This window comes from Elaeis guineensis, chromosome 8, assembly GCF_000442705.2.
Source record: "Elaeis guineensis isolate ETL-2024a chromosome 8, EG11, whole genome shotgun sequence".
NCBI classification, from domain to species: domain Eukaryota; kingdom Viridiplantae; phylum Streptophyta; class Magnoliopsida; order Arecales; family Arecaceae; genus Elaeis; species Elaeis guineensis.
Window position 1 is genome coordinate 50758466 of NC_026000.2, and position 16097 is coordinate 50774562.

Sequence of the window (16097 nt, forward strand, 5' to 3'; positions counted from 1 at the left end):
ACATCAGCGGACCAAGTATATTCTACACTGCTACCACCTGATCCATGAGATCGTGGATCGAGGTGACATCGAGTTTCAGAAGATCGATGAAAAGGAGAACCTGACTGACCCATTTACTAAAGCCCTCGACGTCAAAAAGTTTGAAGACTACAAATCAAAGATGGGTATACGATACTGTACCGATTGGCTTTAGTCCAAGTAAGAGTTATTGAAAATTGTGTCCTAAAGTCAATCATCAGCTTGTTGACGATTATGCTTATCATTGTAATTGTATATAAATTATTAAATTAATAAATATTATTTGATTTTTTTCATCACCGTGTACATCTCATTTTGAACTCCTGTTATGTGATGAAGTCCTTAGGACTATTTGATTCGATATAGGAGGATATATCGTTTAGTCCTTAAATTTTAAGTTCATGACCAAATGATATACTATTATTAGGATGATAGCTATATCAAGTATAGGTCGTTGTGTACCATGTACGTTGGTTGTCCTCTTAACCAAGGAGTGTGGAGACACTGGTATGGCATGCAAGTTAGATGTAGGAGTACATCTCACTGAACGTAACTAATTACTGAGCACTCTGCTGTCAAGAGTAGCTTGCGAAGGATATGGGTATAAGTGTTCCTTCAATCTGAGATCACTACGGTGACTTGCAAGCAACTTACTGTGCTTTGGTGCCGAACTATCTGAATTTCTAATTCAGTGATGAAAGATTTCTGAGCATAGTCAAATACTTGTGAAGTCGATGTATGAGTCAAAATAGAATTGACCCCTCCGAATAAGTAGGAGTTAGTGTATCAGTGTGTTTTAATTCAGTAAAACTTTGACCGAGAATCCATGTGATAGATTTTGAAAATTGAAATACAATGTGGATGACCATATCAGAGTTGGCAGTTAAACCCTAGGTCACCTTGAGCATTTGGGTCAAAATGATGAATTATACGGTAACCATATGCCAATACGTTCTTGAATGATGCTTTGCAATCTTTCGACCTATCCGGATGTCGGATATCATTACTAGATGGTCACTTTGATTGGTATAGAAAGATTGTTCCCATACTATTGGCTTAAGTTCGAACCTATGGGGTCACACTCAAAAGAAGTTTCTGACTGATCATATGGCTGATCAACGATTAAAAATCGTTCCAGGATAAAATAGTCAATTCGATTGATGATTAACCCTATGCAAAAGTTACAAAAATCAATTCGCTAATTGTTGATGAATTACAGGAGGATTGATTAGTAATTAGATTACTAATTAATTCAATTTGATTGAATATTGAGGTTTGGATCGAATCTAGTTGAATTGGATTCAATTTAGTTTGACCTGATTAGGTTATGAGATGACCTAATCACTAAGGGTGTTCGATTCCTAATATGATCAAGACTTAAGCTTGATTAATTTTTTATTTGATTAGAATTTGATCAAAGCTATTTGCTATCTAATTAGATTGGGTTTAATGGTCCAATTGGGTTTAACCTAATTTAGTTGGATTAAGAATCTAATTGGATGAGAAAAATAATTCGAATTTGAATCCCTTGCGCCTCCTTTATCTGCGCCCTCTTATTCTTCACATGAGAAATATTTTACGTGATTTTTTCTCATGTCCAGAAGTCTTTCACACGTTCTCATCTGAGTCCTTTTGAATTAAAAATTGATTGGTTTAAATTTGAGTTCAAATTGGTTTGAATTTGAATGAAAACCTAGAGTCCAAATTGAGTTGGACTCTCTTCTTCACGCCACCACATTTCTCCACACAAAATATTTTTGCATGAGATTTTTTGCACCATTCTGATGTTGGTCGATCCCTCTCTGAATTCATAAGATAAGAATAAAGTTTGGTTCAAAATTTAATTCAAATTTGATTTGAATTAGTGATAAGGATCAACCAACACTTGAATTTGAACCGAAACTATCTTATTCTTATCCTTATCTTCCATGGGACGCTAACCTTAAAAGGGAATCAGTTTTGTACGAGATTAGAAGTGATTTTTGACGTGAGAAACCTGAGAGAGGGGACGTAAAAAGTTGAGAGTGGGTTGGGCTTCCATACGTGAGAAACAGAGGAAGTGTTCATCCTCTCGAGCGTGAGCTGTGGGTTCTAGGGTTTCATCTCTAGGTTTTGTGAGAAGAAAAATACAAGAGTGAGTCTTGTCCAATCTTCTACACCACCATCTCCTCGTAAAGCTTCGTCTTCTGATCTGAAGAAGTCCGGGAGATCCGAAGAAAGGAGCTTGGATCAGCCATCCAAAGTCTTTGACGTGAGCTAACACTCCCGCAAAGGAAGATCCGATCAGAGCTTCGAGTGAACGATCAGTAAAGGCTGGACGACCTGTCCGACTGTTCGACATCAGCGAGAGCTTTGTACCATACTTAACAGCAGTGGAGATCATCGATCTGTGAAAAGGTGATGAGTTCTGAACTCTACCGACAAAATCTAAAAGTTAGATCAGATTCAGGGCATCAATGTGATCAATACAGTTTTCTATTTTATATCAGATTTTATATGTAAATTTTTCATATCATAGATCCTTAATGGTAGTTTAGATCTGATCTAAGACATGTTTAGAAGATTAAAATGTTTAATCTTTTAATATTCCACTGTAAAATTTTAAAAATACATGCTTTGAACTATCCATTTTCTCTTCAAAGGTGTACACTCCGACTAGCTCTTTTAGATCAAAAATCGGATCAAGAACATGCCGACGAAGTTGCAGCTTGTTTCTGATTGACGCCGAAAGACAAGGAGGCACAGCGCTGAGCAACTAGCAAAAAAATCAAAACTGAAGAATTGTGTTCCGATGAGGATCCTCCGACGCTCAAGTCAGAATGCACAAACAGAGAAGCAGAATTTTTAACTCTCTGAGATGGACTACTTGGATCCTCAAGGTTTGAGTATTTATAAAGAAGACGGCTGTATAACCATTCTTGAAAGACAGGCTAGCCGAATCTGATGCGGTTATTTGATTGTGATTCTCAAGATCAAGCGATTACACCTGTAAGATTCTCAGAATCAAGCTGTTGCATCTAGATAGGATTAACAATTATCATCAATTGGTGCCTGTCTTTTGAATCTGAGCTTGATCAATCTGCTTCCGAAAGATCAAAGAGTGTGGTATGCCAACTAGGGCTCAAAACCAATTGTCGATCGACTAAGAGTTGGGACTGATAATTTTTCGATCAAGGCTCGATTAGATGAATTGATCCGAATGACTAGCTAACTCGTAGTTGTTATGCTAATCAGAGATTATTCCGATATGCAAGCCGAGTAAGGATCGAATGCGATTGGAGATCGACCAGCAAATTCTCCGACCAAAGATCGGACCAAACCTTTTCCATGCAGGATTCGAACAAAGAACCATCCAACTAAGAGTCGGATCAAAGACTGACTAACTAAGGGTCGGACCAGGGACATGCCGACTAGAGGTCGAACGAATCATAATCAATCATGCGACTGCACTGCTTAAGATGTATATTTCAACTAGCTTTTTTAAATTAGAAGTCAGATCAAGAACATACCGACGAAAGATCGAACAAAATAGCCTCCAATTAAGGATCAAAACAGATATTGCCGACCAAGAATCGGATAAACCATAACAATTAGACCGCTTGAGAGGCGCTGATATGAATACATACATACATACATACATACATACATACATACATACATTACATACATTACATACAATACATACATACATACATACATACATACATACATACATACATTACATACATTACATACATTACATACATACATACATACATACATACATACATACATACATTTCAGATGTATAGACAAATCTATAGGATAGAAAAAAATATAATTTTCTATATGGTATCAATATTCAAGAAAATACAAAGGACTCAATCAAATATAAAAAATCAAATGATATCACAAAAGAAATCAACCAATTAAAAATTATATTCTTTGATAATACTAGTCCTTTTGGCCAACCAATCTAATAGCCTATTATGCCCTATGAACATATAGCTAGCTTCAATATGTAAAGCTTACTATTTCAAAAGTTAGAGATGAATCCAACATCCAATGCATGGACATAGCTCCAAGAAATTTATGCTTAAAGCATTCCAATTAAACATCTTAAAAAATAGTCAGATCTATAAAATAAAATTATCAAAGAACATTATGCATCTCAAATCCTATAAAAAAACAAAAAAAGAAAGAAACTATACACCTTAGACATACAGACAAATCTACAACACACAAATATGATTTTCTACATAAATATTAATATTCAAGAAAACAAACAGGATGCAATCAAACATAAGAAATAAAAAGATCAAAATATCTAGACATCAAGGAAAAAAAAATCAATGTCACAAGATCAAGGAATCCCTGCAACCCAAAACAAAAGGAAGGGAAACAAGATGGGCATACGAAAACTCACACAGGCAGCACTTCCTAACAATTGCTCTTTTCTGAAATGGCTTTTTGCTGCACGACACTTTGTTGAAGTCTCTTATATGAAGCACATGAAGATTTGTCCAATACTCAATCACTAGATGGAGACAAAATTGTTCTAAAATTTTATCCCCAAAACACTATATTAAAGTGATCTTGGAAATCTATCCTCAAAGATAGGTTTGCCATCATTGAATCAGGTGGTGATTTAAAATATAGGAACATTCTAAAATAACTGCTACATAAATCATTAGAGTACTACTAAATATGATCACCTTAATTTTAGATGGATCACCCCATATCAAACACCCCCTAACAGTAAAATTAAGTCTACAAGGATCTCGCTATCACATAGCAGCTAAAACATGTGAATTCACAATTATTAGCAAGAATCCGTTTGGAAGTGATATGAGAAAATTGGACTCTAAATGCAAATACCTCACCGAATATCACATGCCCACAGGTGATGCTCAAACAATAGAGCACCACCAAAGCAGCAGCTGGGATAAGCATGCCCAAACATATCTTTATTGAAAAATAATAAACGAAAAGGCAGCAGAAACTAACAAAATGCCAAATCTGCAGTAGGTAAACGCGTGAACTAAAAGTAAATAAATCAAACAGGAAACTTCCTCACATCAACCTTCATCACAATATGGTTTCATCAATAACATATAACACGAAAACATTTAGTACAAGCATGGTGGATATAAATCTCGCACAGGTTTATTTATACGAACTTCAAACGAACTGCCGCATCACATCTAAAACTTCTGAACCTGAGTTGTACAAAGGACGCCTAACTTACAAAGTCCAGGCTTGGGGTGGCGCTACCCGTCACCTCCTTGTTTCACTCAAGGTCTTTCCCTCAAAAAATTCACCAAGCATTCGCTCAAGATCTTCTGGAGTGTATCTGATGTACTTCTGTGGATTCTTGCCATTCTCAACCAGTGGCCTGAAAGGTAAAATCATTTGCTTAGACCAGCCCCAGCGAAAAGAACTGGATGATAGAATGTTCCAGGAATATAAACAGAACAAAACCAAGTACTCTATATCTACGAGGCATGTAAAATCTTATTTCTGCTAACAGAAATAAGATTCTTATCGAATCTTACAACAACCATATCCAAATTTACAGATTGCAATCTAACCACCCATCTTATTGTTCTAATACACAATTTTTACCTTTCTGGTTTATTATTCTCACAATTAAAATGATAGAAGAAAAGAACACATCTAGATTCTACCATATTTTCTGTACATTATAAATTTGAGACGTGTCATATATAAATTTAATTCTTCTACTCATATCTTTAGCTAAAAAGATGAGTAATATGACTAGAGAATGTGCGATGGACTTGGCTGCCTTCAGTGCTAGAACCACGTTCTTCCTAGTATGTTGCCATATGATCTTGAATATCTAAGCAGGGGTAATCTGAAGGATGGTCTTTAGACCAGTGGTGGGGGATGGGGGGGGTGGGGGGGGTTTTGGAGAGGCTGGCATAAAAGTAACTATTGATAGAAAGTAAGATTCTCACTAAATCATACAATGACGATATCCAAATTTTATATACAGCTATCTACGTACACACTTCGGGTGCGTTTTGATAGTCATTAAAAAAATATTTTTTTTGCTTTTTGATTTTTAAAAAGTAAAAATCAAAAAGCAATGTTCGGTAACACCATGAAAAGTAAAAAGCAAAAATCAAAAAAATCAAAATAATTGCTTTATATACAAAGCAAAAAAAATTTTGTTTTTCAAAACTTCTCTATTTTTTTTGCTTCCACATATCTAAAACGCCAAACCAAAATGTAAAGAGCCCAAATCCTTCTCCCTCGTCGAGCTCTTCACCTGCCGTCCCCAAACATTGCTTTTTGCTTTATAGCAACGTAGTTACCAAACATACTTTTTACTTTTTTTGCTTTTACTCAATAATAAAAATCAAAAAAAATAAAAAATATTTTTTAAAAAACAAAAATCAAAAAGTGTAACCAAACGCACCCTTCATTGTTCTAAATACACAAATGTGACCTTTCTGGTTTATTCTCAAAATAAAATGACAGAGGAGAAAAGAACACATACAAAGACTACTACATGGTAAATTAGGTATCTGAGACATGTTGTATAAAATCTAATTCTTCTAGTCATATCTTTAGCTTATAGGAGTAAGATGACTAGAGAATGTGAGATGGACTTACCTTCAGTGCTAAAACAAAGTTCTTGCTAGCATCTTGCCTTGCGATCTTGAATATCCATACAAAAAAGCTGCTCTAAATGTTTCCATAACCATAACCAAGCAATACATATTTGCTACATATTATGGATGACACCGGCAAGATTGAAACGATGGAGAAACTGTGATAGGCTTGGAAATGAGATTAATAACCACTGGGATTGGAGAGGGATTGCTTGTTTTTTCTCTGTATCTGAATCCCTTAACTAAAAAAAGAAGAAAATATTGATTCATAATGCAAATGAAACTTGTTTGTGTTGTGAAACAAATCTAAGGAGGGGTAATCTGAAGGATGGTCTTAGACCAAGGGTGGAGCTAGGATTTTACACTGGTTGGGGGTGGGGGTGGTGTGGGGAGGCTGGCATAAAAGTAAGAAATCTGCTAATAGAAAGTAAGATTCACTGAATCATACAATGACCATATCCTACTTTTATCGATAGCTATCCAAGTACACACTTCATTGTTCCAAATACACAAATTTGATCCTTCTGGTTTATTCTCAAAATAAAAATGACAGAGGAGAAAAGAACAAATACAAAGGCTACTACATTTTCACAGTAAATTAGGAATCTGAAACACATTGTATAGAAATCTAATTCTTCTAGTCATATCTTTAGCTAATAAAAGGAGTAAGATAACAGGAGAATGTGAGATAGACTGACTTACCTTCAGTGATAAAACCAAGTTCTTCCTAGTATCTTGCATTACGATCTTGAATTTTCATGCTAACAAGCTGCTTGGAATGTTTCCATAACCATAACCAAGCAATATGCACTTGCTACATATTATAGATGACACTGGCAAGATTCAAAGGATGGAGAAATGGTGATAGATTTGTAAATGATATTAATAACCATTGGGATTGGAGAGGGATTGCTTTTTTTTTCTTGGTATCTGAATCCCTTCATTAAAAAGAAGAAAATATTGATTCATAATGCAAATCAAGCTTGTTTGCGTTGTACAACAAATCTGAGCAGGGATAATCTGAAAGATAGTCTTTAGACCAGAGGTGGAGCTAGGATTTTACACTCCGTGGTTGGGGGGGGAGTGGGGGGTGGGGTGGGGACGCTGGCATAAAAGTAAGAAGTCTGCTAATATGAAGTAAGATTATGACCATATCCAAATTTTATAGATATCTATCTTAGTACACACTTCGTTGTTCTAAATACACAATTTTGACCATTCTGGTTTATTCTCAAAATAAAAATGACATGGGAGAAAAGAACAAATACAAAGACTACTACATCTTCTCAGTAAATTAGGAATCTGAGACATGTTGTATAGAAATCTAATTCTTCTAGTCATATCTTTAGTTAAAAAATTAGTTAGATGTCTAGAGAATGTGAGATGGACTTGCTTACCTTCAGTGCTAAAACCAAGTTCTTCCTAGTATGGTGCATTATAATCTTGAATATTCATGCTAACAAGCTGCTATAAATGTTTCCATACCTATAAACCGAGCAATATGTATTTGCTACATGCTATAGATGACCCTGGCAGGATTGAAAGGATGGAGAAATCGCGATAGACTTGTAAATGAGTTTAACAACCATTGGGATTGGAGAGGAATTGCCTTTTTTTTCTTGGTATCTGAATCCCTTGATTAAAAAGAAGAAAATACTGATTCATAATACAAATGAAAATTGTTTGCACTGTAAGACAAATCTAGGAATATTTATATAGAAGGGATAAACCGAACTGCCAGAAAACAGGTACTTCAAGCCGTACTGAATTGAACCAGTCAAGAAACAGGACAGTTCAGTCCCATAGAACACTCCCAAGTTCCCTCCATGCCACTGACGCTCCATCCCCCCCAGACCATGATTGAAGCTTCGAAGCTCCGCCACATGCATCGTTGGTCACTTGTCTCGCTCCTCTTCAATGCTGACCAACATCGATCGATGCCCAAGTAAAGCCCCTTCCCCTCTATCCCCCTCTGTCTCTCCCCCTTCCTCTCTCTCCCCCTCCCTCTTATCTATTTCGATACAATACCCCAATGATACAATACGAATCCAGACCATACCGTACCGGTTGCCACTCAATACGAGCCCCAATACTAGTCCAGCAGACCTTATATATAGAAATATAAAGAGATATGAGCTGCTTATGATGTGTGCTTGTATGCATGTGTGAGCATGTGCACGTGTGCATATGTGTGTACGAGAGAGAGAGAGAGAGAGAGAGAGAGATGAAATAATGGGAGAGAGAACATGGCAAATGGAAATAATTTTGGAACAAACAGCAAGCCTATTTCTATAGGAAAAAGCAAGTACATTTCTCTCTACTTTTTGGTAATTGTAATTTACTAATGGGTTGTGATCTTCTCTCAAAAAGAACTAACCAGGTTGTGATGCAAAGACTTTTTTATGGGTTGAGATCCTGATGCCAAAATCTAAGGCAAGGATCAATTCCACGACCCAATGAATTTTTTCCAGTTTTGTACCAGACATTTGGAATATACCAAGTTCCAAAAAGACTAGCCTCTAACATCAAGTGGATGAATATATTGAAACAAAGAAGAGTCCTCAAGTTCCAAGAATCGAAGGGACGCCTGGGGTGGGGACGGGTGGTTGCCATAGACCAACCCCTTCCTTGAGTCCGCACCTGTCTTAGACACTGATAAGTTTTTGTCTCAGCATGTTGGGACCAGATTGTTAGATTAAGTTGGAACCAACTCATGTCAGAGGACCAGAAAAACATGGATTTGATGGCATCGACTTGAGAGCCCAACCATGCTTCCAATTGGAGTTCAACATGACAATTCAAAAGGTTGGTTCCTATACAGCAACTAACCTGACATTTTATGTAATTACCCCAATTCTACAACATTCCATTCATTATTCACATATTTTTTTTGACAAAGATTTCTTATTCAAATATGATTCAAAAGGTTGTATAGTTAAGCAAGCTATTGGTGCACATATGGTTCACTCAAGCAGAGATATTTGCATGGAGTTACCTTAGGAGACATAGGAGATATTGAAGATCAAAAAGGAAAAAAATTGCTAATGAGGCCTTTAAGTGTAAGCTAGAGAAATGCAAGGATTAGATTGAAAAGATCAACAGATTAGGACGCCTCATGCTTTTGGCCACATCAGGCTTTCTCCAATTAGGTGCCATCTCACTTCTAGCCACAAAGTTCCACCCCACGCTTGCTGCCACCTCTTTCTTATTTAGGAATTGCCACCTCATGTTTGACTTGCTACGTCAAGCTAGTATTAAGTTGACATCTTATGCTGTTTTACCTTAGGCAGCTACCTCATATTTGTACACCTCATGCTTAGGACTACCAAAAGAGCCATCTCATGCTTAACTATCAACCACCTAGTTGAACCTTAGTATGACACCTAGCAACTCTTACATTGTGGCCAGACACCTCATGCTCCAAGACACCTATAGATCGCAGGGTGTCGCCCTCTTTCTACTATGCGACTTTAGAAATCATAGCCACATATAAAAAGCAGCTAATGAAGTAAAGAAAGTAATGAAGAGAAGCAAGAGGAGGGTATTGTGTGATGGTTTGAACCTTTATAAACCTTCTACAACTGTAAGCACCCTTCCATAGTTAATAATCCATTTTGTAAATGATTATTTAATGTTACACCAGTTCAGGAATTCTGTGTCTACATCATTGTCCATAGTCAGTTTTGAAATTGCATTCCTATTTGAAGTTTGAAGCACATCATGGCCTTGAATTTCAGCAACTTGTTTAACTAATGAAAGTTACATGCTATCTATTTTGTTTTATATAGATTGAATAATTGCTTTCATGATTTTCTAATCATTTCTCTGTAATAATTGTCTGCTAAGTTAATCTTGTAAACTTTGTTTTTCTAATAACTACTTGACATCTAAAGCTAACAAAATTGAGCTCTTTCAACAGAAATCTATCCTACTGTATTCAAGAGATTGCTTTTGATCTTTACTCAATCATATGGAATATCTGTGAATTATTGTAATGAAATGAAACTTCTGGTCAGTCAATGAACCCCTTACCAGCAAGTGTAATAGTTGGTTACCAATAAGCCTTAGCCAGCAGGTACAGCAGTTTGCATCAATGAACCCTTGACCAGCAAGTACAATAGTTGGTCTAAATGAACCCTTAGCTAATGGGCCTATTAATCAGTGAACCCATAACAACGGTATAATAGTCAGTTACTGACTAATTGGTATTGAAGTGATTGAATATTTCCTTTTTAACTGCTAGTGCATTCAAGTATTTTCAAATGTATTCCAGTGTATTCAAGTATTTCTAAGTGTATTTCAATGTTTGTAAACGAGTGTTTTCAACAATTTTGCACAAAATGGCAATGATGGCACTAATTATTTCAACAAGCATTGATTCTTGCTGCTTTTAATACTTTATTTTTTCTTAATTTTATACTGTTCACTATGTTTGGGTACTTGCTGAGTGGTGTAGCTCATCAATAAACTATGATATTTCAAAGTGAGAAACTGACCGATATTATGCTACTAGGAAGCTTAAAGTACTTTTGGTGTACATAGTGAAGCTACTACTACAGAAGAAAGTCAAATCTTTTTTAGTGTATATTAAGTTAAGGCTTATAGCTATAGAAGTGACTGTGTTAGGCAAGTAAAGAGAGGATTTTGTAATATGTATCTATGCCGAAGGATGTAATACTGGTCTCCAAAATGAAGATGATGGAATGAAGTGAATCTTGGTTGTGTTTCAAGGTTTTGTGTTGCAAATCTATTTTGGATGAGACTTTAGTTTGCTCTATATAAGCAAATGGTACACTTCTGCAAAAAATAAGTGAACTGAATTAAGGCCATTGATTCATTGATTCATCGAAATTGTTGTCACACTCAGGACTTGGTAAAGCCGGGTTCCAGGTTGTCATATGTACCTCTTCATAAATCAAGATATATGCAGAATCACCCTTTGGAAGGTTTTCATTTGGATGTTGAGCATCCACAATTAACTGCTTGGTCAATAATCCAGTCATAGGACGATTCTATGAATTGCATAAGAAGTGCTGGTAGAAGATCCAGTCTTTTCGTACCAAAAAAAAAAGAAAAAAAAAAAGGACCCAGTTTTTCAATTAGGATGATTCTATAAATTGCATATGCATTCATGAACATTAATCCCTGAATTTTCCATCAAATGCCCAAGCAAGAAATAAGCCTAAGGTTGACCTTCCCAGCATCAAGTCAAAATATTCTAATCCATTTTTAAAGTAGTAATGCTAGAGATGCCCACTATGTGCACATTAAAGATTCTCCAGCCATGTGGAGAAACATAATTGGTGAAACTCACAGGAATTAATGTGATACATGAGGATGGTTGAACAATAAGTTTCCAAAGTGGCATCAGTGGGCCTAAGGAACTTGTATTGATTTCTTTTGGTACAAGGGTACTTGTTCTACACTTCTGTTGACTTCTCCCATAAGTTGATAATATAAATTCCTTAACAGTTGGCACAAGAGTACTGCACTGCAAACTATATAAGTTGTTATACAGAATATTCTGCATACTGCATATTATACATATTAGTTTAAGGATTAAAGTACTGGCTGAAGGATTAATGTACTGGCCCTGCCAGTTCATGCTGCTTATAATGTACTGTGCCAAGCTTCAACCTGGCATATGTGGCACGTGTGTCAGTGCATGTGTATGCATGGCACAGCACAGGGCAAGATGTATGCTAGTGCCAGTGCCCGGTTGTCATGACACCACAACACTTGGAACCTTGGTTAGTTTTGCCATCTGTTATTTAGTATGTTCAACATAGGTATCCAACTTACTTGGAACATGCACTCTTTAAGAATCAATATCACAAAAACAGAGTAGAGGCAAATGCCACTGAGAGTACAAAACGAATAACTTTACCACCATCATTCCATACTGTCTTTTAAACAATAGTATCAATTAAAGACAATAGTACAAAATTATTTCATATGAATACTGAGAAATTTAGCAATATATACTTAGCGGATCAATTTCTTTCACAAAATAGTGACTGGTTCCTTTATCTTAAAAGAAAGAGATAAAATACCTATCAACAATAGGCCTTTTTTAAAAGGCAATTCACATGATAAAATAAAAGTTTTAGTTAATCTTCTTTAAAAAAAAAGAAAAAAAAATCTTTTCCCAAGTATGATTTCACAGCTTCAAAAATCTGTATGGATAAGATATCTCAAAATGCAACTCACTTTCTGCAAAATTTCTATTTAAACCTCGTAAGACAGAATCAGACTTATTACATGCAACAGCATGCGTGGTAATTACACTTGAATTTCCTGACACAAAATTCACACAACAAGACCTATAGCTGGCTGAAGTTATTTTTTAAACCTTTTAGGTATCAAGTTAAACCTTTTGGACATCAAGATGTCAATAATCTACCACTTATCAACAATGTAGCACAATTTTTTACAGATCTCTGCATTTGTGACGAATCATTATCAAATTCACTCAATAATGAAACTTATTAATTGGTATAATAAGCAATCACTTTTTGGTCAATACATCCACCTTTAGTTTTATTTTTTTAAAAAAATAAAAAACCAACACTCTAACCATATCAAAGCAACTTTATACACATACAAATGATGACAGTCAACCAAACCAGCCATCACTCATGCAATATGCACAATTCCTAGTATGATGAATCAACTGGATGGTCAATTTTACTGTTTGCATTAATCAAAAGGGACTCGAACAACAAAATGTCAAATGATGGCCTGTCACTCTTCTCAAGTTTAAGATATCATGAGGAAACATAAATAACAAAGAGCTGTCATAGAAATACCTAGATAACAAAGGGGTTAAATGGATATGGATCAGGCATTGATAATGTCCAAATCCATATACACATCCACCTATACTCAAGTGACACAAGTGTGGACACAGATACAATCAGATACCATAATATATTTGTATTTGCTCTGAAAAATAAAGATGCAGATCAGATAAAAGTCAATCCCTTACTAATCTAAATATGTATGAATATGAATTGCATATTAGTAAATATGTTTCGTACATCTGCAACATTCATCACTTCTTAAGCAAGATGAGACATTAATTTCATTTTTTACGGTGTCTATACCAATTTCATGCATACATAGACAAGCCTTATGTTTTTAATATGATAGTACAAATTGATAAATTCAAAAACAAGGGCAGAGCTGTGTCTCAATATCCATATCCATACCAGAATCTAGGGTAACTATTCAAGATCTATCCAACTACAAACCATACAGTGGAAGGATATACATGAACATCTTCCTATAAGTCCAATTTTGGATATCAAATGTTATATCAAATCCGATATGGTTGCAGCCCCAAGTTTAATCCTAGTAAGATATATGCACGTCTACATGCACAGATGAAAATAAGCATAAATATGGATACTTTTGATAGTATAAGTCTAACAGAATAAAGAATGAATCAGTAAGAATGCAATGACTCTAAGAATACTCAAGAATAATAAGGCCACATATAGAGAAAAACATACCCAAATCGTTTAATAAAAGATCTATATGCAGGTAGTAGAACTTCAGCAACTGCAAGTCTCAAAGACTCACGCAACTCTTGATCTGGGACTGTCCATTGACACTGCCTTTGATGGAGCTCCTCAAACTGAGTGTTGAAAGATTTAAACCTGATGATAGCAACGGCGGGCAGCTTTGTTATACATTATAGCAATATTAGCAAGCTGGAAAGCTTAATCTAATTCCTGACCTCTCTTTCACAGCTGCTCTTGAGACTCCACTGCTGCCGCCTCCATCACTTCCAGCCACACTACTACCTCCTGATGAAGTCAAACCTTGACCAGAGAGGCTCTGCAATACCTGGAATTGATGAAAAAGGTACAGTTATACAGCCTGAAAAGTATTTTTGTTCCATATATGAAGATATTCTGTTTGACCATGGTGACCAATACTTATGTCTCATGGAAGATCCTTGAGATAAAACCATTGATATTTTGTAACTCGGGAAACCCCACATTAACTTAACAACAGATATAAATCAATCAATAATTTAAATTTGAGAAGAATCAAATGAGACTTAAGCATGTGCATGATTAGGCCATCAGGTGGAAGACAAGATAAAAGATCACAGCCTCAGAACAACCATCTCTATAGCATATGTTCATTGTAGTCGCATCTTCAACCCACATAATCTTTATGCAGTTTGATATACAATAAATTTCTTTGCAGCATCTAGACATGTTAATATTAAATTATTTGGTTAGGATTATGGATTTGTTGAAAAATAAGCACATTTATTCCATTATTTCTATTTAAAATGTTAATTAGAGAGATAATAAATAGATATATTAAGTATGATGAAAATAATAAGCAATCAATACAAGATTGTATACAACTAAGCCCAGCCAGTAGCCCATTGCATCAGAGAATATTTAGTGCTTAATGATTTCCATATCCACATTGTTGCACATGCAAGGACCAAAGCACATGCACTCTCCATTCCAGCATCATGTGGATCAATTTGTAGGTCGAACATACATATCAGGGTTGTTAGGCTGTACAATTCTGCTCTTCAGAATCAGTGGATGACTAACGGATTTGGAAAATGATAAAGTAAACACATCCAGCACACTCTAATGAGATGCATCACTAAACTCTCTGACTTACTCAGAATTCTAAAATTCTGCACTATAGTTACTTTAGCAGATTATTGCAAATTACTAGAAATTTGCTAAATAAATCATGCAAAATTCAAAATTTACTCTATATTTTCAAAGAAATGGTTGCATCTTTTAGAACTATTATATCTCAACATATACAAGAGCATAGTGATTTAGTATAAGTATATAATAACACACTGTAATAGCATCGTACATATAATGTTACCAAGTGTGGCTAATAATTCAACATCTAGCGTGTTCCTCAATTAAAATCTATTGTGACTTAAAACTCACTATGGCTCAAAAACATGAATAGATCACTAGCTAATTGTTTTTTCAAAAAAATATTATCCAGGTCAACAATTAGGGTTGCAAGCAGGTCAGTTTTAATAGGTACCAGCAGACCCCAAATCTAATCCATATTTGAATCAAGTCAAAAAAATTGAATCTAAGCATAAATCATATCCATTTAGGATGGATTTTATATTATTGATCCATCACCTTTTTCTTTTTTTTTTTTAAGTCAAATTGATTGAGGAGAATCCAAACACAACTATAAAGGACATGCATAAATTTGTTAATTATACCGAAGTATTACGCAAGAAAGTGACAATTAAACAGCATGTAAACATTACCAACAACTCATTCCAATAAGATTTGATTGATAACCACAGTTATTATGATCAACAACAAAAATTAATGATTAACAAAATTCAAGTTGCTTTAAAAGTAAATTATTTTTCTCAAATTCAAAGAGGATTGTAAAACATGTAGCGTATTAGTTTCAGGCCAGTTGGGTTTGGTTCTAATA

At 35.3% G+C, this 16097-nt stretch overlaps 1 protein-coding gene across 1 annotated transcript in view; it reads right to left on the reverse strand.

The window, feature by feature from the left end:
• Positions 1 to 5049: 5049 nt before the first annotated feature.
• The window catches only part of LOC105034659 (exocyst complex component EXO70A1), a 38927-nt gene continuing 27879 nt past the window's right edge, over positions 5050 to 16097 (reverse strand). The window contains exons 10-12 of the mRNA XM_010909899.4: positions 14377 to 14486; positions 14150 to 14296; positions 5050 to 5392 (exon numbers count right to left, since the gene is read on the reverse strand). Coding sequence (XP_010908201.1) covers positions 5275 to 5392; positions 14150 to 14296; positions 14377 to 14486 — 375 coding nt within the window. The 3' untranslated portion in view covers positions 5050 to 5274. The remainder of the gene's footprint in view (positions 5393 to 14149; positions 14297 to 14376; positions 14487 to 16097) is intronic.